This window comes from Aspergillus brasiliensis (genome assembly GCF_001889945.1).
Source record: "Aspergillus brasiliensis CBS 101740 unplaced genomic scaffold ASPBRscaffold_3, whole genome shotgun sequence".
In the NCBI taxonomy this organism is placed as follows: Eukaryota; Fungi; Ascomycota; class Eurotiomycetes; order Eurotiales; family Aspergillaceae; genus Aspergillus; species Aspergillus brasiliensis.
In genome coordinates this window covers 530442-552594 of record NW_027137444.1, presented here as the reverse complement: position 1 = coordinate 552594, position 22153 = coordinate 530442, and the positions used below count along the sequence as shown (strand labels likewise).

Sequence of the window (22153 nt, the reverse complement as noted above, 5' to 3'; positions counted from 1 at the left end):
TATCTATACGACCTTTTCCACCAATACTATATTCCCATGACCAATTCTCATCCACTAGTAGTGTAGTTACGCACGCACGCACCCATCTAAGCATAATAGCCAGGGACTATAATCAATATTGATAACGAGCTATATGATGATATTTCTTATCATCATCATCATCATCATCACCACCACCACCACCACCAACCAACCAACCCCCTTCCTTCTCTAACCGAGCCACCCTTGAACCTACATACATACTTACCAACTTAACTTACGTCATGCACTCATACAGATCATAAATGCATCCGGATATGCATGTCCGCGTACTGTCTGACACACACCGGACTTGGCTGTCCATGATACATACTACTTACATACTTGGATATTACATACTACCTACCTTACCCACCTATCTACCCCATGATTGGAAGAGCTTATGTTTACAACAAACAGTAACTAACTACTCCGTAGTACGGAGGAAATAACCCTTTTTATCCGAGTCCAGCTTCCCCCTTCCCCTTCCCCCTCGGATTTTACTTGTCGTGGATGCAGGATGGGATGGGATGGGATGGGATAGGTAGGTAGGTGGACGGATAGTTGTTTCACCGAGTTAGATGATCATCGATTTCCTGCTGATTCTTCTTGGTTCTTTTCCTGCTTCCTGGATATTTCCCGGTCGGTGAGGACCTTGGATGATGGAAAGAGGATGATATGACATAAGAAATAAGTAGGTTTTCTGTCATTGTCGTTTGTTTGTTTGACTAGTTAGCGAGCCAGATGGTGGGGGTTTCATGCTTATGCTTACTTATGGTTATGGTTATTGCTTACGCTCATGTTAAGGTTTACGTCCGTGGCTGGCTGAGGGTAGAGACGGCGGGGGCAAAAAAAAGAAAGCAATGTAGCTTGCAAAACATAAAAGAAATTTGTAAAAAGAGAACTCAATACCCATCCACACCACCACCACCACCTCCCACGTCTTCGGCAAGACAGATAGATAGATGGATGGATAGATCACGATCGGATTGAGAAAATCCGAAAAAGATATGACAAGAGTGGGATTCGAACCCACGCCATCTTACGATGATCAGGAAGCTTGAAGAAGCTGAGGTATTAAGGTGGACCTTAACCTGACGCCTTGGACCAACTCGGCCATCTTGCCTTGTTCATGTCAAAGTCTTCTATCTTATGCTATATAAGTGGACTCTTCACAATTAGGGAAGCCCCGTTCGATCATTGACTGATTTATCCTCCGGTGTCGAATTAGTTAGTCTAGACTTGGATAGTATAGCCCGAGTTGCGTGATTCGCGCTAGTTTCACACATGGATCCACTGCGCTTGTATCATCTCTTAGGGTCAGATTTGGATGTTCCGTCGATGTTCTCGGACTAAAGGAAGTTCAAGTCTACTACTACTACTACTAGCACTGTCTGTGTTATATTTGTTGTTGGTGTGGGAGCGTGATTATGGTTGCAGGGATGGTCAACACCGCTTAATATTCCTGTTTCATCACTAGCTACATTGCAAGCAGCCTTCGTTAGTCAACTAGTAGCGGTTTCCATATAGCCGATGTCTCGCAGATCCCGTATCTGATTGGTGCAAAAGCCGAGATATTCTACCGAAATGGTATCAGATGCACTACTGTCAGGTGAGCTTGTTAGGATATCGCTAGTCTATGGCTGTGTATGAGGCCATTCTAAATATACACCAACAGGTACATTTCTACCGTTTGTATAGCCTTATTGAATGAGCTAAACAGGCTTTCTGACCAGGGTCTTTCACAACGGCTTGAGATGCGGCTCTAGTAGGGCTCATCATCTGCTGCTATTAGCCCGACTTCATGTATTGAACAGCAACGTGAATTCTACTCGGTTGAGTGATACGATCTCCGCTGTCACTACATGCCGCAGTGACGCTCTTTCTCTCTACTTCCTCTTGCTTGCTTCACCGGGTTGGAGATGGCATTCATCACGGATTCATTTTCGTATCACCGTGTTGTATGTAGATTCACAGAATTGCGGGCCGGATTCTCGAATTTTTCCTCGGCCATGAAGTATATAAACTGCCATTGCCCCCTTGGCTCTTGTGTTTCTTTCTTTACCTTTTTTCTAAGCTCTCTAAGAAGTCATTATCTGCTCAATAGAGTCTATTTGTTAGTATCTTTTATCGATTCGTTGGGTCATTTGGCCAGAGGACAGCTGATGACTGGCCTCTCCCTTTAGAAATTCATATGCCTGTACTATCATATGCAGTACACTATTCGAGCTACCAAGACATTCTCTCTACTTTAATGTCGTGTTTTCCTCGCCAGTGGATACCAGAGATAACCGGTCTTGCCTAGACGCAAGAACATAAAATACTATCTCTAAAAAGTATTCGCATACCCGAAAGAGAATGTTTAAAGTGGCTACTTGGAGACTATCTCAGTCTGACGAGGCTACATCGTCTTCCCGAGACTAGACACGGAGTAGGACATGGACCATCTGGAAAATCATTGTTATAGTAAAGGAACCCCGAGAACCACAGCCACGTAAGAAACTGTGGTTTTATTTGGGGCGTTCAGCCATCGAAAACAATAATGTCTGCCAACATCGGTCAAAAAAAGGTCCGTCTTCTTTCTCAATTGGGGCCGGTGAGATGGCCCGCTGAGGGTACATATGCTGACATTTGCTCTAGCGTTAGGAACGGGCGAAATGCCGTTTGGCTTTTTCACAACATACGACTTCGCCATGAAACACATGAAGGTCGTTAGACGAGGGTCTTAGCTGTTATGCCAAACCCAGGACTATTGCTGCGTCAGTGCAGCCCGTATGATATTGTCAATACGATATCGAGACAACCAAATAAATTCAGCAAGATATCCCGAAATGAGTGACTCTCCGTCCATGGTTCGTCTCACTACAGCAAGACGTATGGTCCCCGCTATCACACGGGGCTTTTTTCTACGAGATATCTACGAGGGGCTTATATTTCCAGGCATTGGCTGATGGACTGTTCTATGACCAGTTCCGGTTCGTGATATCTTCCTGGTATGGTCTGGCGAAGCGACACTTCTGAAAGCAGGCTGGAGTAAATACCAAGGGGTCTTTCCGGCCATTCTCTGGGCATTATTGGAATAGCCTTGAATAATTCGAAGCAACGCCTTATTCCTGGATCTTTGGAAGGCACATGCTCGCAGCATTGACCGACTGTTGTTGGCAGCCGCTCTTAGAGGGCCAGCGAAATGATCAATGAAGAGACCTGGCGCTTGCTGCGGCTGCCACACTGTCTAGTACAAAGTGGGTATACTGTGTTATCAGCCAGATTCAGTGTGGCTATCAAGTTTCGGTGATGATGGTGGTAGACTCCGTGATTGGAAAGCCCCCGACAAGGCACCAATCAGTGTCCACAATACGCTCCCTTGAATGGGTGGGATAGGGTTAGTCTCGAGTACGGCACCTGTGCCTGGATATGGGCAAATGCGAGGATCGGGAGCACAGTGCGGGCCTCTTTTATGGCAGATCAGTGGTCAATCGAGGGAGGCAGGGAGTGTTCTGGAAATTTAATGAGGATGCATATCCGGAACACCGCAGATTGGTGGTTACTCGGAGCAAGTTCTGTTGACCGGACTTGCTGGGGCGGGTTGACAGTCAGGATATCGTGGAAAATGGACGAAATCATACGCATCTGTAGGTTCATAACTATCATAGCTTCATCGTGCTTCTCATCCAGGGTGTCCGGACTTGAGTCTATATTGCGGCAGTATGTAGACGGGCTTCAAGTATCTCACTCTGCCGAATACCATCACCAACTACTACTTAGTACTCTGACCACTTGAAGTAAACCCCGCCTGCTTGACAATAATATATCCATATACTGGCCTTTCCTTCTTACGTGATTTCTCTCGTCATCTACCACTAGTTTCAGTTACTCCATAAATCTTCAATAGTACGCTTAATAACTGCCCAAGATGATTCCTCCTTGGACATAATCACATCTAATTCTCATCGCCAACTTGACCACCCACCTACCTAGCCTACCTCCTCAGTTGGGAATTCTAACTCAAGCAGGCTCATATAGCGTTATTTTACAACGAAATAACATCTCAAGGCAAGATGGCCGAGTTGGTCCAAGGCGTCAGGTTAAGGTCCACCTTAATACGTCAGCTTCTTCAAGCTTCCTGATCATCGTAAGATGGCGTGGGTTCGAATCCCACTCTTGTCATATCTTTTTGATTTTTGCCGAATCTACCTAGTTCTTACTATATATACTACATCTTTTCTATACATTTTCTTTAAACGAAATTAAGTTTAAAATTTCTTTTGTTCGACGGAATAGATGAAGTTGCTTATCCCGCTGTGCCATCCTAGGTCATCGCCCCCATCCGTCTACCCTAACACCCGAGGAATAGTAACATGTGCCTAACTACATACCGTGGGGGTTTATTCAGTCTGTTAGTTAGTTGTTAGCTACTCGCAAGGCTGACTGACTGACTGACAGATCGACATCAAATAGACACACACACACATCCTCTATACACTAAGCACCTATCCCAACGAAACAGCACCCCGTTGGGGTCCAAATCAAACAATATCCTCAACGTTTTCTAAAATATGTTTCACTAGCTACATAGCTAGTACATAGGTTGACAGCCAGCAGCCAGGGTGAATGAAACAAGTAAATAAATGCCGCAAGTACCTGATAACGAAAGTATGACCCGGTCCCAACTAATCTACTAAGCAAGCAAGCATGATGGCAGCGGTTTGTTTCAGATATAGATCAAAGACGGCAGACGACTTACTGCACTTACTACTTACTACTCACAGACCACATGCTGTAACCGACTGCAAGGATCATCAGTGTCACTGGGTCTAATTAGTTAGTTCACTTAGTTAGTTCGTTTCATTTACAGCCTCAGCTGAGAGCGTGTGTGTCATCGGTAGACTATTCCAGATGCTGGCGGGATAGAAGAAGGGGGGTGGGTAGACGACAAGGATACAAAAGAGGGGGATCAGCATCTAAGCCACACACACACGACTTCATTGCTTTCGCTTTCTTTCTACATACTTCTCTCTTCGATGAGCTGAAGTCGGGCTGAAGCTGCAGCTGCGGCTGCAGCTACGGGTTACGGTTACTATCATTAGATTCATCCGCTTTACGCTAGACAGGGATTCTGCAAAGCCCCAATTACTATCAATCAAGGGTCATGGATCACACTATACTATGAATTGTGGCCCCCAAGGGCATGAAGTTATGGAAATCGATGCTAGGGTAATCGACACGCGCTCAATGCACTGGCAATGCTTCAACCAAGTCATCCTCACCACCAGTTCAAAACAAGTACCACATCAAAATAGAAAGAGGCCGGGTTGTGCGATCACACTAAACGTATTAAATTAACCACAAAATAATCCTGATCAGTAGGAATGTAAATAGCCGTAGCACACCAAGGACACCACGTCCGAGAAGAAGTGAAGAAAACAATGGGAGGAAAAAAAAAAGCACAAATGATCAATGGGGGAGTCAGAATAAAAGAAAATCAATTTACAATCAGTACTATAGTGACAGGGAAAGGAAAACGAGAATTTGAACAAAGGAAATAAGGCTTTATGGGGAAAACAGGGGAACTTCAAATGCGAGATAGGGATATGTATGCGGGAACAAACGGTTGCTGGTACAATGCGAGGACAAATCGATAGCTGCAAGCAACAGAAGGGACGAATTTTGCGTGGGTATCACGGGGGTATCCAATTAACCATTCTGCTCTTTAATTTCGATTTCCAAGAGCCTGGTCACCTCAAATGCTACCTTTAAACCAAGAGGCTCCAATTGAGACCCGTCATTCCGTAGAACCCATTTCCTCCTCGAGAAGATCCTGGGTCTGCGATGAAGGCCAGAGCACCTGCGTCGCCTTCCTGGGCATTGCCATACGCTCAATTCCCGAATCGCAAGCAGGTTCTGAGACTGGGACTGCTTGTCGTTCGTCATTGTTCGACCGCGGTAACCAATTCTGTACTGACCGGCTATGTCGAGTCCAGTAAGTTGTATTGTGACAAGATGATGATAGATGATCTCCAAGACCAAGAAAGCCGGCCTATCGGTCATCGCCCGCTCGTGACTTGGCTCGCCGACGGAAGAAATCCATCACTTTTCGGGCGGCGCCAGAGCTGCCAGGCCGGTGCGCCAAGTCGCGTTCGTACTCGTAGGCGTCTGCGAACTTCCGGTGGTTTTTGGGTAAGACGCCAGTCCCTCGCCCAGTTCGACCAGCTTGCATCGACGGCCGCGGCGCCTTATCGTACGAGGCGGCGTATTCGTCATACTGATTGGGTGCCGAGTGGTTGGCGTACTGGTTGCGATAATAATGATCATTCTCATTCTGGTACACTTGCTCGGCCGAGGTCGCGCTGTATGAGGTCGGCTGGTATATGCCAGACTGGTTGGAGTGTAGTACGGCAAACTGTTGGTCAATCCGGGCCTGGTAGTTGATGGGTTCGTCCTGGGTCAGGACTTCGTCTCCCGGAGCACCCTCAGGCGCGGTTCCGATGGCGTCCTGTGTTCCATAGCTAGCAGCGCGCGAACGCGCTTGCATTGCGCTGGTCGACGGACGTGGTTCGACCCGGTTTTCGGTAGAGCGGTCTGTTTGCGACTCTTCATCAGGAGTTTGCGATCTGCTGGAAGAAAATCCCTTGAGGGAGAATGATGGCGGTAGGAATGAGAACCTTCGAGGCCTGCCTTCGGCGCCAGATTCACTAGTCTTGCGGTTATATCCGTATTGTATGGAGCGTCGCGAATCCATCGACATCCGGGTGTCGTCCCCACCGTACGGATCCTTCATACTCGTAGGAGGATAACGCTTGCCATTCTTCTGTCGCGGACCGCTACCCTGTCCTCCCCGCCCTCCAAAAAGGGAACCAGACCGGCCAAACAGTTTCTCGCCAATGCTTGATACTGTATTAGACCTCTTGTGGCCCTTCGGGGGCTCTTGTCGGGGTGTCGTGTTGAACTTGGCCGGAAGCTGCTGTGTACTCGGTTGACCAATGGACTGTTGGGACGACGCATCTTGCTGGAGAGGGGCGGAGATAACATATTGCTTGCTCTTGGGTTGTGCAAGCCGACCCTGGGCGTTCGTGGCGGCCACAGTTGGCGCAACCGGCTGTCCATAAGAGCCTCGTGATGGCAAACGACCGGCGTTGAACGAGGCCATGGAACCACCGGTAGCAGGGCGGGTGGCATGGGCCGCAGATGTGGGTGCCGTCCCAGTGAGTGCAGAAGTATCCGACGTTGAGCGAGGCAGGTGCCCAGGGGCAGGTGCCGGCGCCGGGCCAGCGGCTGCCTTGGGCTCTCCAGTCCGCACATTGGATGCGCCAGACATATCACGGGCCAGGGTGCCCGACGGCATATTAGGCACAATGGGTCGACTATTTGACCTAGCTCTCGTCTGTCGAGGCTCCGACGGCCCAGCTGACTCCGCGATACCTGCATCCATACCAGCAGGGACTTCGCCCCGCACAGTTTGAGACTGAGGAGCGACATATTCGACCTGCACCGTTCGGCGTTTTGTATCTCGAGGAGTCTTGGACCGTTCGGCCGCCTGCTCTTGGGAGATATCTCCTGCATGGTGGATCAGTCCTCCCACCGAGGGAACGGGGCTATTATTGTATGTCTTCGGAGGCTCCCGAACGGATGCGCTGCGTGCCAGCGACGGCACTTCCTTGTGCGGTTCTGCCGGAGGCACCGGGTTAGTTGCAGAGCCTGCAGGATTCATAGCGAGATCCATACCCTGAGAGACGGTGGTTGTGGCAATGTCCGCAACCTTGGTCGTGCTGCTCGTGATATGAGAGACGATATGCGAGTACTCGCTAAGCCAGCTGTGCCGGGCAACCTCAAACAGGTCTGCTCGCTTCCGAGGGTCAGGCACCAAGATCCGCCTCAAAAGATCGCGCGCGTGGGGGGTCACATATTCCGGGAATGTTAGAGGGGTAGTGACAATGTACTTGTACAACAGGTTGATGTTATCACCGTCCGGGTTAGCCGGGTCATCGTCGAAGGGCAAATATCCCGCGAGCATAGCATACTATGAAACCAATTAGCGCGTTGCAATGATATGTTTCTGTGGTGTCACTCACTAAAATCACACCACAGCTCCAGACGTCGACCTTGCGCCCAGTATACAGCGAGTCGCTAACCACGAGTTCCGGCGCGGCATAACAAGGACTTCCACAGCTGGTCTGCATCAGGTCACCTCGCCGCAGACCCTTGGCGTTGGGCCTGTCTAAGCGCATGCGCTTCACAAACTCCTTGTTGGTCAGGTTATATTCAATCTCATCGCCCAATTCGTCCGTGGGGTCGAACGTATTCGCAAAGCCAAAATCGGTGATGATGATGTTACGATTCCGGTCCAGCAATAAGTTCTCCAGTTTCAGATCACGATGGACGATGCCCTTCTTGTGAAGATATCCCACACCAGAAACGAGTTGCGCAAAAAGGCGTCGAGCGGCATTATCCTTGAGATAGCGATTGTTCAAGATATGATCGAAGAGCTCACCCCCAGAAGCGTACTCCATGATGATACCGATGTGGCGGTCTGTTTCGACCATCTCGTGGAGCCGAACGATGTTCGGGTGAGCCAGGTCACGCAGGATGGAAATTTCGCGGTAGATCTTGGGTAACCGGCTAGGATTCGACCCAAGAGACTCCCTGCGGATGAGCTTGATGGCCACCTGTATGGTGCCGTCTCGCTTCCACCCCAATTTGACCTTGCCAAACTCGCCCTCACCCAGCGTCTGCCCAAGAATGTACTGACCGAACGTCGTCTCTTTGCGCTTGACAGCATGCTCCGAGTAGTCGTGCCGGCTTCGCAGTCCACCTCGACCTCCATCGTCCACACCATCGCTTCCCACCAAGCCCAGCCCAGATGCCGGAGCACTCTCGTTCGATGGGGATACCGACGAGCCGGCCTGCCGGACCTGCTCCCGCTCGATATCCACGGACGGATCACTCACCAGAACCTGGTTGATCACCGCGCTGGACTCCTTCACCAAATCGCCCTGGCCTGCATAACCTTCCATGTTCTCCTCCGAAGACAGTGCCGCCGGCGCGTGGGAGCTCGTGCCCTGCGGATACTCCTCGGGCAAGTTCACCTGATGAAACTGGCTGTCCTCCCCCTTCCTCTCCCGGTGGCTTGCACTCCGGTCATCGGCTTTATTCTTTCCGTGACGAGAACTCGAGGACTTTTCGGCGGAGGAGGCAGAGGGTTTTGCACTCGAACCATGGTGACCGCGGTGGCTTGACGACGTTCTCGGCGGCGGGACGGGCGGAGCACCCAGTAGGTCGGGGTAAACGGGGGAGCGATTGTTGTCCGGCTCGGACGGCGCTGCGGGTGTCAAGGCTGGGGATGCATGGGTGGTGAGCGGCAAAGACTGCGGATGGGAGTCGTTCATAGCCGAAAGAAGCTGTCAGGACCGAAGAGGAGGCTAGCTGCTGAGCAGTTAGCACTACACAAATTGCGCGGAGTCAACCGCTCCATGGCGGCGAGTGTCGCGCTGGCGCTGACAGCAGTGTTGCGGCGCATAACTCGGCATGACGGAGCTGGAGGGGAGGAATGTGGAAAGGAACAGCCACGGGGGGGGAGGGGCAGACCAATGTGGAATCTCGGCAAACACAGTGTAGGGTAGTACGTCACATACCTTCGTTTATTGAAGACGCAGCAGAGCCTTTGGGATGAGGACTGCTGCGTTTTGCGGTCCGGGACAGCCTCTTCAGGCAGACGCGAGACGGCAGATGAGCGATCACCTCGGTTCGCTCAGAAGGAGCAATTGCGATCGGCGAGCTGAAGTCCGACACGTCCAAGCCCTCCAGAGGGAGATAAAAGAGGACGTCGTTATTTTTCTTTTTTACTATGTGTTTGTGGGGGGAGGAGGAAGACAGTGACCGATCAATCCGGAGCTAGAGGGATCCGGTCGGGCAGCTGAGCTGTTGTCTCGAGTCAGTCTCAGTCATCGGAGGTTCCATTCGAACCACCGATAAGGGATGGGATGGCCAGGGAAATCACTGACAGGTACTGGTCACCGACACAAGCAGAAGGATGTTGGTATAAAGGACACCAGGTCGATTAGAAGCAGCAGAAAATTAGTGCAAAGCGACGTCGGCGAAAATAAAGAAGAGGAAGCTAGTCAATACTCGCGTTTGTCAAAGAAACGCATAAGCTGCTGCTTGTTGTGGATTTTCGAATTTTCTTTCTTTTTTTTATTCCCTTTTTTTTTTTTCTTTTCTTCTGAACCCCTAGTATGACTGTTCAGACGCAGCAAGAAGGGGGGGAATATCTGCACTGCAGAATTGACTCTTAATCCTTCGCCTCTTCCCACGAGTAATCGCTACCCAGGTGGGTAATGCGTTAAGGAGGGGGGAGAGTCTGCGGCTCGAGAGATTGAGGAATTGGAGATCGGAGGGACGAGACCGACGCGGGCGGGAAGGGGAGAGTAGCAGCCTCGGGAGACGCGAAATTAACCACCACGAGCCACTTCTTCTTACTAGCACGATGGGCAGTCGACGGGAAAGCTCGCTTTGGACTCTTTCCCAAATGCACGGCACCAATTTCAGCACTTCCGAGGGAATTGACAAGGCAGAATGTATGCTGCTTTGAAGAGCATGATCGACAGGGAAGGGAAATTGGGGGAGAGGGGGGATGGGAAGAGAAAGGGAAGAAGTGAAGATGCAGCAACACGCAGCAGCCAGCAGCCAGCAGTGGTTGCTTGAGCAGCGGTAGCAGTAGCAGTAGCGTCGCGACAAGAGGGGTGCTTCAAGCTGCCTGGTGGAGTTGTCCGTCTCTGGATCGGGGAGCGGACAGGGGGGGATGCCGCGGCGCGAGGGGAGCAGGAAGACCGGCGGGATCAAGACGGACCCCAGGGGGATCCCGAGTGAAGGCAAGAAGCAGAAAGCAAGAGAAAAGGAACAAGAATGGAACTGTCGGAGAAGGGAAATTGAAAACAGAAAATAACAAGGACAAAGGGAAAAAGAGAAGAGGAAGGGGAAGAAAGGTGAAGATGGAGAGGGAGGGAAAGAGATGATGATGATGATGATGATGATGATGATGATGATGGGGGAGAGAAGGGGAGGAAGAGATGGCGGTGGTGTGTGAAGTCGTAGCAATACGAATGGAATAAAAAGTAATAATATAATAATTTTGATAATGCTCCTCCGTAGTTAGACTACTACTACTGCTACTACTACTACTAGATACAGCTAATAAGCCAGGTATTATTATTGCCCTCCTGCGAACGATGAACACCCACCCGACACTCTGACGGGGCCACCTACTACCTGCTAAGTGCTAATTGCTGAACACTACTTACTACTTCTTGTCTAGTGAACAAATTAACCTGGTCACCTCGTGTCGGGAGTTACGTAGCAGGATATTGAACATACCCTTTAGCTAACTGAGGAGCTGAGGAACAGCAAGCCGAGTAATTCCAAGGCGAGTCGCGAGAGGAACGGGCAACAAGTCCGTCACCAGCATTTGCTTTGCGTTGCTTTGCTGTGCTGGCTGGGGAAAGCAAAAAAGCGGGTCAACGGGTCGGATCTCTTTGCCAGGAATAATCATCGCCGCCCCAATTTAAAATCATAAGCAACTTGCCAGAAGTGAAAGCATAACATGGCAGTGGGAAAAAAGAAGGAAATAAACCGACAGGTTCAGAACTGATAATATCAAATCATCAACCATGAATCTGATCTCAACATGAGAATTAGTTCTATTTAAGGTATTCACATCCCAACCCTCACCTACAGTTTGCAAAAGAAAAACCTACATACAGAGAACTACATCAACCTCGGAAATATTGGGGGCAGCGAGGGATATGACTGGACCATGGAACCTTCAATACGGACGGAGAGGTGGACTTGGAGCAAATCCGACCTCTAGAACGTTAGTGGGGAATGACCGACTTCCCTGGCTACCTAATGTAGTTTACTAGTTATACATGATGGACCGCTGCCCTCACGAGGTGACGAAATGTCCTTGTTTTTTTCTTTTTACCTTTTTCTTTTTATTTTTCTTGTTCCTTTTTACCCTCTCTATCTCCCTATTTGTTTTCTTCCTGGCTGCAATGGGGCAGAAAAGAGGGCGCGATGGACGCCCGATCCAGATGAGAACCGCTAAAACAAGGGCCTGAACGTGGATGTTGTCCCTTGCCTGGTTCAACCGACCGTTGGGACTTTTCCTTCTGAGTCTGGTTATTCGTCCGGATGGGCGATCGTGTACCTTAAGTAGTAGTTTTGACTGGAACTAACTAACTAACTAACTACGTACTTGATTATTGATTACTGACTTGCTGTGCCGGTTTATGCATGCTTTTATTGTCGATACCACTCGAATAATACAAGCGGCCCTCGTATATCTCCCAGTCGGGCTCAGTAATCAGTCAGGCTTGGGAGGAACGAACCTGGATCAGCCGACACCACCATCATCCCAGCACAACCGCCAGACCGACAGACCAGAGAGAGAATAGACCAGAGACCGAGTGAGCCTGAGAAAGGCGCCAAGTCATCAGGGGCATCGAACCACTGTTTCAACCCGGCACGAAAAAAGTCGCTACTGGAGCCGCTGGGGCAGCCGATCGTCATTACGGCGACTAACCGGGCAGTCATCGTCTGCGCCCAACTGCTGATTGGCCGCCCGGAAGATTACCGTCCTGGACACCTCAGGTACCACCGGTCACGCCGCCCACTCGTACCTGCCTTAGGTACCACCGCCTAGCAGGGGACTTACAGTAGTCTGTTTTTTTTTTTCTGTGTGTGTTTGTGGGTGTTTTGACTGTTAGTTACATCTTCTTTTCCCAGAACTGCTGCTAGCTTCATATGAACTCCCGATCGCTACCGAATCTAATTAACTCAAACTAACTACTAACCGAACTTAACACTTCCACGTCAACACGTCAATAGATGAGATTCGTCCCTCACCAAAAGAAGCCCAACCACAGCGCTTAATTAGCCTACGTGCTCCTCGTCTTCCGCGGGTTGGCCCCATCCTTGACCCTTGGATATCCTATCCACGGTAGGGATAACCGCCATCCCTGGAGGTTGTCGTTCTAACCATGATCGGTAACCCAATTATTTTGTCCATCAAGGTCGAGCTTATTTTAATGCTGGGGGGAATCATAGTGAACCAACTATGAACATACCGCATTCCTTGTTATCCCTTGGGATGATGGATCATCGTAATGCCTGGTATCTTATCTACTTTCCTTTCCCTTCTATCTACGTGTTCGATGAGACTTCCATTCCTGAACCCCGTCCTCCGCAACTCTACTCCGCCCTTCAGTCTTGATAGATAGCTGCTGATACGACATGTCCAACCACACTAACCGGATTCTCCCGGAATAGAGTAGACATCCCCATGAGTGCAGTAGTAACTAGTATTTGACCAACTAGTGCCAGCTGTCCATGCCATTGGACCAACCACCCCATGCTAATTCTGTATCTATCTCCTACGTCTTCCGACATGAAACCGACCTTGATCAGCTAGCTACCTTAGCTTGCCAGCTAGGATGCACCTCATTCAGCTATTTAATTTAAAAGCTGACAGTCTAGTCGTCTTACCCGAGAGGGGGAGAGGGGGCCGTCAAGCCAACGCTTCCAAAATAGAAACTCTCGACAGGGATACTCCCAGGGAAGTCATAACAAGGTCCATGCTCAATCAAGGAGACTCTTATTGATTACTTTCGGCGTCTGGGCAAGTTTGTAGTGTAACCCTCCGTGTGTGGTGTGTGTGTCTGGTAACCGGATCTACTCCGCATGGCGACCAGTTCGTTACCCCAGCATCGCGCCGATGATAGTATTAAGTTAGTAGGATCCGGAGATTTCCCCCATTACGTATGCGCTGTGAGCCTGTGACAACTATCTAACTCTGGCTAACTAACTAGTAGATACTGTACCGATCTAATTATAATTTTTTCGATTGCATCCCTTCGATCCCTTGTTCTGCTGCCTGGTTGTCGGGGCGATCTGCCAGCCTTATCGATGTCTGCAACACAGCCAATGCTTGTCTGAGAAATCAATTTCAGTTTGCGCCATGTTTACTTTCCACTTTGGGGTCTGATGGGCTATATCGTGGCACCGACATGGATGTCTGAAATGATCACATAACACCACAGTATGATCTTTCCCTTTCTCGGGCTAGTCGCATGGAATATGTTTTGCATATCTGAAATACTTGTCTCTGCAGAGCTAGATCCTATGACAGAGGACTGCGATGTACTAATTTCCTCTGGCCCATCTCCCCGGAAACGAGGCGCCTAGCTGGTATGGCGGTCCTTCTCGGACACTACATGTTGTGACTCGTGCGATGATCTAGTAGTTAATGAACTGCATTGTAGGTGGTCTTGCTGGAACACTATGCCTCTCCGAACATGACCATATCGACTACCGAATAGATATAGATAAATAAAATCGACCTACACAATAATTCACTGCCGCGTAGCGTCAAATATATCCGACTATACACTGCCTGCATTATGCACAATGATAATTGGGGCTGTACTCTGTATATCCATCATATTTGAATTATACAATATGGAATAGTGCTGTTATTTACATACCACCATGTTCGCATTGCTAGTAATTATGCCCTTCTCCTTTGGCACTGGAGTACATACAGGTGTGCACGTTTACTCTGCACGCAGTAATACACATGATCCCGATCCCACTTACATGAACTCAATCAAATGGAGCTATTGACTACTTCATACGCCTTACATTCTGCATATCTCTCCCATGTTCTTCCCTCTTATTCAGTTCCATCATCCAGATGGCCCAATCTACCTTCCTATGTCCCGAATCCCAAACATATACACTATATCTACGAGCCAAAAACTAAACTTACGGCTCAATTGACCAACCTTGAATTATCCAATGACATCATACATTGTATAGTCTCCATCCATCACTCGTATCCCAGTAATAACCACATAGTCTATACTAAATATTCATTCCCATAAAATCCAGCAAAAAGAAATCAAGATATCTGAAATTCTGGATACCCGCCAACCGACCCACCTACGCCCCCCACAACAACCACACAACGAGATCATCAACCCACAAAAAGTCACCAGGAAGAATGAAAGAAAACAAAGAAAGAATAAAAAAGATATCGACAACAGTCGGATTTGAACCGACGCCTCCGAAGAGAATAGATTTCTAGTCTATCGCCTTAGACCGCTCGGCCATATTGTCTTTATTGATATTTGAGGCTCATATTTTGACTATATGAGGGGAAAGTAATCTTCGGACAGGGATTTTAGGGGATGTTTGTGGGTTTAATTTCCTCAGTGAGGATCTGGAGTTCCTATGGGTGTAGCTTTGAATTGCTCGAATTGTGTGCTAATTCAGCTCATGGTCTGTGGGAATCACTAGGCAGTGGTTGAATTGATGGTAAACTTGGGTGGAATAGTAGGTTGAAAGTACTATCGTAGTCGTAGTACTATATATATTTACTGCTGTTGGTCGTGGTAGTATATGTTTCCCTGGAATGAGCGTGTCCAGGAAAAACGACAGCTGTGTCACCGGGACATGTTAGCAGTGGATCACTAACAGGAGCAACAGGTTCCTAAGAACCAGGTAGTGGACTGAGCTACAAAACCGTGGGGCTACATCAGATGCTCTTCACGTCAGCTTGTGTGGGAACCGCTGTACGTGTCCTATAATATGGGGTTTTGCAGTATACCATGCAGTAGGTAATGGATCAAGTCATTTTCAATGATGGGTATTAGGCTTCAATATTCACAGCTAGTCCAAAGGTGGAGTTGACTTCTAAAGAGTGCTAGCTCTAGCGTAGTATATGGCACAAGAACAAACTTCACAGCTCCTTTTGTCTTCTCGATGTACCAGCGTATATCAGGCTCCATCATATCTCGCATAAGCCGGGCATATATCACTTTAAATACCGAACAAGTGCATGAAAACAACGACACGCGGGAATCACCAGCCCAGTGCATCAAGGTCATAAAATCATACATTAAACAGAGTACAGCAGATCATACTAAAACGAAAGAATAAACCGAAGATCATCGCGTCAACGTTTACCCCCCGACATGGATATCCCACTCAAGGAAGTAGTGCCCGGCGCACCGTATGCAGGTGGAGGGGTCGAGTTGGGGGACTGACGCCTCACAACTGGTTCACGGCCTCCATATGCTTGGCTTGGGCCTGCCGCTCCGGGAACATCTCCGCCATCACCCGTGCCAACAAGGACCTGCTGGCCGTTGCGCATACGGCCGACGACCATACCCCTTGCAACGGACTTCAGCACAGCTTTGCGGCTAACACCAGCGGCGTCGATATATACCAGGCCGACATTCTTGACACCGCCAGTGAGATCAGAGGCCACCGAGCCTGCCTGCTCGCCATAGCGATGTCCAATCATGGTGCTAGCGGCATTGGAGCCGGAGATCAATACGTTGCGAGCACTCTGCTCTATGCCATCTGTCAACGTCGAGAATGCAATCATCGACTTGTTCAAGATGCCTGGCTTGTACTCGCCCCCAGACCTATCGACGCTCCTCTGCGTACCGTTGTCCTTACGGCGGGCCAGGGAAGCACCGATACTCTGGGCATATTTACCCACCTGGCCAACCGTCTTTGCAGACAATTCTGCAGCACCCTGTGAGAACGTGCCAACCTTTCGGATCCGAGAATGTGTAGCATCAGAGAATGTCATCGGCTTCGGGTTGGGCTTGGTCTTTTTGGTGAAAGACTCTGCCCCGCTCGTGATCACGTTGGCAAGATAGGAAGATCCGGTAACGATCAGGCGAGAGGCAGTCGCAGAGGTTTGAACGATTGTCGAGTCCTTGTAAACCGGATGACGAGCCATCCGCAGGTATTCTTCGGAGACATTGCTGACGTTGACTTGGTTACCCTCGGCCTCGGTAGGAAGTTCAACCTCCACAGGTCCTGTTCAGACCAAATTGTTAGCAAGAATCATGGGTTACGGGCAACAGAAGACGTACTCTTGGAGCCAGGTTGGACACCAGGCTTTTCAACCACATCATACCCTTCCATTTCACCAACCACGCTTCCATCTTCCTCATCCACAAGAACGATCCGGCCGTGGGTGTCATCCCGGGCAGATCCTGACGGGGAAACGTACCCTTCGCCTGGCGCGTAAGTCGCAGGATTATACGGAGTATGATTGCTCGGCGGGGGAGCGCGTTCGAAAAACGCCGTGCATTGAGCCAAGATAGTCTCGAAGGTGTCGATATCATCCTGTGTGACCTTGCCCGGGCCCGAACCAATGCCTGGAAACTGTATACGGATAAATGCGCCGGCATCAGGCCCCAGATCCACGCGAGGAATCAAGTAGCTGTCCGGAGTCTGGGGGAAGATCTGGGTGGTAGCAGGAAGCGCTAGATCCAGCTCCGGTGGCAGATGCAGATGAAGGTAGAAGTCCTCCTCTGCAGACGTGTCAGGGGGAGGCGGCGCCGAGGGGGAGTTGCCAGACACCGTCGTCCTAGTGGGGACCATCAGGAGAGAGAGGGTCTGAGGCCCAGACGGGGTCAACTCCGTTTCTTCGCCATTCTGAATATGAAAAGCACGGATGTTGCCAACGCTGTAGAGTAGCCTTGGATCGTGAACGGTGGAAGCCATGACTGAATTGCCGTGCAAAATCGATGTTGAACACGTTTCGACAGACCGAAGATCCTGTCGCTACCAAGTGGAGGACTTTGCGGGGGTAGCTGATAACACGGCACAGCCGCTTGGCGGGGAAGAATGCAAGATGAGAGACGGTGTACTGTCCACAACAATCAAGCAAGTTGAAGAACTAAGTAGAAGGAGAGAAGAAGGAGAAAAGATGCAACAGCAGCACCGGGGAACAGGCAATAAATACCTGCCCGAACCCCGGGCAGGCCGATGAGCGACGAAACAGCCATGATCCATGAATGAATGGCGGCCCCGAGGGCAGTGACATAATTGCACCCGTCCGCTCTTGGCACTGCTGCGCCACACCCCATCACATCACACCGCACCGCCACATATATTCACGGCGGCGCGTGTGTGGTCCGTCCGGTCATAAGAATAGAACAGCTTCGCAGCCGGCGGCAAAACTCAACCCCCCCATCCCGTCCCAGAAAGGCCCTGGTCGAGTGGAGGTGGCTCTCTCCCCTCTTTGACGAGCCAGTCAGTGCACACCCTGGTTCCTCCAGTGGCTGCAGGGTTCTTGTTGGAGCCAAGGGCGCTTAAAGTGCTGAACAATCGGGATCGAGGGATAGACTAGGGGAGGTCAAGCCCCTCACTAAAGATGGCACGGTTCCAGATCGTCTCCGACCTGCATCTAGAAAACCCCAAGGCATACGACTTGTTTGAGATTGCACCAAAAGCACCCTATTTAGCGCTCCTGGGCGATATCGGCAACGTCAAGGACGATGGCTTCCTCCCGTTCATAGAAGACCAGCTTCGCAAGTTCGAAATCGTCTTCCTTGTGATGGGAAACCATGAACCGTTCCATTCTAGCTGGCCGGATGTGAGAGAAAAGTTGAGGCGGTTCTCAGACACTATAACCCGCAAAGGAGCGCACCGACAAACCAACAAGCCCGGGTCTCACAAGCTAGGGAAATTCGTCCTTCTCGACCAAACCCGATATGATCTGGCACCAGATCTTACAGTATTGGGGTGCACATTTCACTCTCAAGTCAGCGAGATACAGGAGGAACGGGTTAGCTTCGGCTTGAATGACTTTTACTACATCAAAAACTGGTCTGTCGAGGATCACTGCGCTGCTCATGAAGCTGACCGAGCCTGGCTCAACGACCAGGTCACTGAAATCGCAAGATCTAACCCACATCATAAGATCGTGATTTTCACCCACCACAGTCCCACTGTTGCTTCTATGGCAGTGGATCCCGCACACGCGAAGAGTCCTATATCATCGGCGTTCGCGACGGATCTCGCCGGGGAGGCGTGCTGGGAGAAACCCCAGGTGCGACTGTGGGGATTTGGCCATACACATTACAACTGTGACTTTACAGACAGTCGAACGGGGAAGCGCATTGTGGCGAACCAGCGAGGCTATTACTTCTCTCAGGCGAAGGTCTTCGAGCCGGAAAAGGTGATAAGCATCTGATAGTTAGAGCGGGAATAGCATGTGAAGAGGGGTGGGGAGTTCATGTCTCGGGTTATAGATAGGCGCATTGGGACCTCATCCCACAAAACAAGCTGGTAGTGATATTGATAGAACGAGATCTAATTAATCTTTGAATGCTTTCTACAGAGCGGCCCTGTAGATGTGTATCGCGCCCCCAGCTGGTGGTTAAGTGCGGAGAGATGGAGCAGGAGCCGGAACTGGAGAAACGGGGAGACGGCTGATCGACGGCCCTCGGCCGCGTTTAACCGAGGCCCGTCTGCGCTCCTCACTCGTGATCTCTCGAACTCACCACCTGCTTTCCTTCTCTTCTCTCCCTCTTCTTCTTGCGTGTCTTGCCGTGGCATCGAGTTACACACTACCCAGCTAATCCAGTTAATTAACATCCCGCTATGGCGTCTATCACCCGTGTGTTGCGGCCGTTGTCGCGTACTGCTACCTCCGCCCGCCTTATCGCAAGACCGCCGTTGTCGGCCAGACTAGCTGTGAGGTGAGATTCAGGCCGTGATCTCCCTTCCTACTTCAACAACAAGACAAGACGGAGAACCATAGCACTGTAATTCACAATAATGGCCATTACATGTCGCTGACACTTCCCTCCAGCAGCACCCATGCATTCTCCACCACCTCCCGCCGGCGGGATGTCGACCTGTCCGGACTGACGCCCACCCCAATCACCTTCCTTTCCGAAACAGAGTCCCTGATGTCCGAATCCGTCTCCAAGTTTGCTCAGGAGCAAATATCCCCGAAAGTCCGAGACATGGATGAAGCGGAGACCATGGACCCCGCCGTGGTCGAGCAACTCTTCGAACAAGGACTGATGGGCGTCGAGATTCCGGAGGAATACGGTGGTGCGGGAATGAACTTCACGGCGGCGATTGTGGCGATTGAGGAGTTGGCTCGCGTCGACCCTAGTGTCAGTGTTCTCGTAGACGTTCACAACACCCTGGTCAACACCGCCATCATGAAGTACGGTGACGCGCAAGTGAGACGCACATATCTCCCCAAGCTGGCCACTGGCACCGTCGGCTCGTTTTGTCTGTCGGAGCCGGCCTCCGGATCGGACGCGTTTGCCCTGCAGACCAAGGCCGAAAAGACGGCAGACGGGTACAAGATCAACGGATCAAAGATGTGGATTACCAACGCCATGGAGTCCGGCGTGTTCCTTGTCTTTGCCAATCTTGACCCCAGCAAGGGTTACAAGGGTATCACCGCCTTCATTGTGGAGAAGGATACCCCGGGATTCTCTATTGCTAAGAAGGAAAAGAAGCTGGGCATCCGGGCCAGCAGTACCTGTGTGCTCAACTTCGACGACGTTTTGATCCCCAAGAGCAACCTGCTTGGCGAAGAAGGCCAAGGATACAAGTATGCCATTAGCATTCTGAATGAGGGACGAATTGGTATTGCTGCCCAGATGACCGGATTGGCCCTCGGTGCCTGGGAGAATGCCGCACAGTAAGCATCCCCAACCACATCCACCCATATCTCCGCGGGACTCCCGAATCTCCGCGGGGGTCCAAGTAGTCATCCCATGGTCGACGTTTTCATTTGCTAATATGTCTCACAGATACGTTTGGAACGACCGACGCCAGTTCGGCCAACTGATCGGCGAGTTTCAAGGCATGCAGCACCAGGTGGCACAAGCGTACACTGAGATCGCAGCCGCCCGTGCGCTGGTCTACAATGCGGCACGCAAGAAGGAGGCCGGACAGGACTTCGTGCAAGATGCCGCAATGGCGAAGTTGTATGCGTCGCAAGTTGCTGGCCGCGTGGCTGGCTCCGCAGTGGAGTGGATGGGAGGCATGGGCTTCGTACGTGAAGGTATTGCCGAGAAGATGTTCAGGGATAGCAAGATCGGCGCCATCTACGAGGGAACCAGCAACATTCAGCTGCAGACGATCGCGAAGTTGCTACAGAAGCAGTATACTCGCTAAGTGAAACGAAACCTTTTTTTTTTTTTTCCCTTTCTCCACTTGTCCCTGGTTTTCATCTATCATGCAATCTTGGTTCCCCGTTTCATAGATCGAGATTTGATCCATCGTAGATACACATGCCATACTACACTTGACTATACTAAACTAGTACTACTCTTATGTCAATTTATGTATCCTTATGATTCAAGTTCCTTCCCAACCGAAGTATGACTGGGGCAATGAATGACCTCGCGTCGATCTAGCCGACATACTCAAGTTTCTAAACCATGGAAAAGGAATATCATCCATCCATGCTCACAATCTGTGTTTCACCTAACCAACTTATATCCGACATCCGAATATGCATCCCAGATGATGAACAATGGTTCCACTTAGAAGAATACATACATACATACATACTTACATACATTACAGTGTACATACCAAAAGTATTTACCTTTCATTGAAGCGAACCAACCATCCAACCAACCAACCACTGCTTACCGCTATTTACATCCTTTCGGAAACTACATCCATCGGCTCATTATTGGCCACGCCGGCAGGCACACAGGAAGCCTCAGACAGTATAATATTATTTACTATCATCCAGTCAGTGGAACCCCTAGGTAGTTACACTATCGGCCGAGTGAATTAAGTTCCATACGTTACTGTATTTAGTATTTACTGAACTAGTTATTCAGTGGTAGTGCCTATCAACTGCCTACAAACCATAATCAAAAGAAAAAAAAATTAACCGCCGATCCCCACGCCTTCTCCCGACAACTACTAGTTAGTTGTTAACTAGACTACTACTACTTAGAGTTAGAAGATGAAATAACTTAACGGCTAGTTAGTTAGTTAGTTAACTTACAGCCTGGGCAGGCAGATTACTAGACTAACTTAGTAGCACGTAGCTTCATCCGAAACAAAGTTAACAAAGTACGGTACTACAGTACTACGTACTACTATTGGTAGTATCTAGATAGTCAGTAAGGAAAGTACAGCAATCTGGTTAATAAACTAACTAATTCAATAGATAATAGTGTCGGAGTTAGCATCCGACCGATCCGACCGAAAGTATAACCACAAACAAGGAAAGAGATATAGTAATTTATGATCTCGCGCTGTACCGAGATATGCCTGCATATAACAT

General features: G+C 49.8%; 4 protein-coding genes and 3 non-coding genes across 7 annotated transcripts; 3 read left to right on the top strand and 4 right to left on the bottom strand.

Annotated features, from left to right (window-relative positions):
* Positions 1–1029: 1029 nt before the first annotated feature.
* ASPBRDRAFT_t59 lies at positions 1030–1144 on the bottom strand. The gene has a single exon. It is a non-coding gene; the product is annotated as a tRNA-Leu (tRNA).
* Positions 1145–4070: 2926 nt separating this feature from the next.
* On the top strand, positions 4071–4185 carry ASPBRDRAFT_t102. The gene has a single exon. It is a non-coding gene; the product is annotated as a tRNA-Leu (tRNA).
* Positions 4186–6055: 1870 nt separating this feature from the next.
* ASPBRDRAFT_193032 (putative serine/threonine protein kinase (Kin4)) lies at positions 6056–9401 on the bottom strand (the record flags this gene model as incomplete). The annotated part of the gene is made up of 2 exons (XM_067620552.1): positions 6056–8035; positions 8088–9401. 2 exons carry the CDS (start codon positions 9399–9401, stop codon positions 6056–6058), a joined length of 3294 nt encoding a protein of 1097 aa, XP_067481550.1.
* A 5703-nt stretch (positions 9402–15104) lies between these two features.
* Positions 15105–15186, bottom strand: ASPBRDRAFT_t58. The gene has a single exon. It is a non-coding gene; the product is annotated as a tRNA-Ser (tRNA).
* An 838-nt stretch (positions 15187–16024) lies between these two features.
* On the bottom strand, positions 16025–17595 carry ASPBRDRAFT_119828 (senescence-associated domain-containing protein; the record flags this gene model as incomplete). The annotated part of the gene is made up of 2 exons (XM_067617292.1): positions 16025–16902; positions 16959–17595. 2 exons carry the CDS (start codon positions 17593–17595, stop codon positions 16025–16027), a joined length of 1515 nt encoding a protein of 504 aa, XP_067481549.1.
* Positions 17596–18247: 652 nt separating this feature from the next.
* Positions 18248–19069, top strand: ASPBRDRAFT_119455 (Ser/Thr protein phosphatase superfamily; the record flags this gene model as incomplete). Its single annotated transcript, XM_067617258.1, has 1 exon — positions 18248–19069. The coding sequence occupies one exon, from the start codon at positions 18248–18250 to the stop codon at positions 19067–19069; it is 822 nt and encodes a 273-aa protein (XP_067481548.1).
* Positions 19070–19396: 327 nt separating this feature from the next.
* Positions 19397–21440, top strand: ASPBRDRAFT_39423 (acyl-CoA dehydrogenase). Its single transcript, XM_067624144.1, has 3 exons — positions 19397–19577; positions 19691–20542; positions 20655–21440. Exons 1-3 carry the CDS (start codon positions 19480–19482, stop codon positions 21019–21021), a joined length of 1317 nt encoding a protein of 438 aa, XP_067481547.1. The 5' UTR covers positions 19397–19479; the 3' UTR covers positions 21022–21440.
* Positions 21441–22153: the final 713 nt, after the last annotated feature.

Excerpts from the sequence above, each read along its gene's own strand:
- ASPBRDRAFT_39423 (XM_067624144.1), top strand. The coding sequence starts at position 19,480 with ATGGCGTCTATCACCCGTGTGTTGCGGCCGTTGTCGCGTACTGCTACC. Across the intron at positions 19,578-19,690 it reads TCGGCCAGACTAGCTGTGAG|CAGCACCCATGCATTCTCCA; the intron begins GTGAGATTCAGG and ends ACTTCCCTCCAG. Across the intron at positions 20,543-20,654 it reads GCCTGGGAGAATGCCGCACA|ATACGTTTGGAACGACCGAC; the intron begins GTAAGCATCCCC and ends TATGTCTCACAG.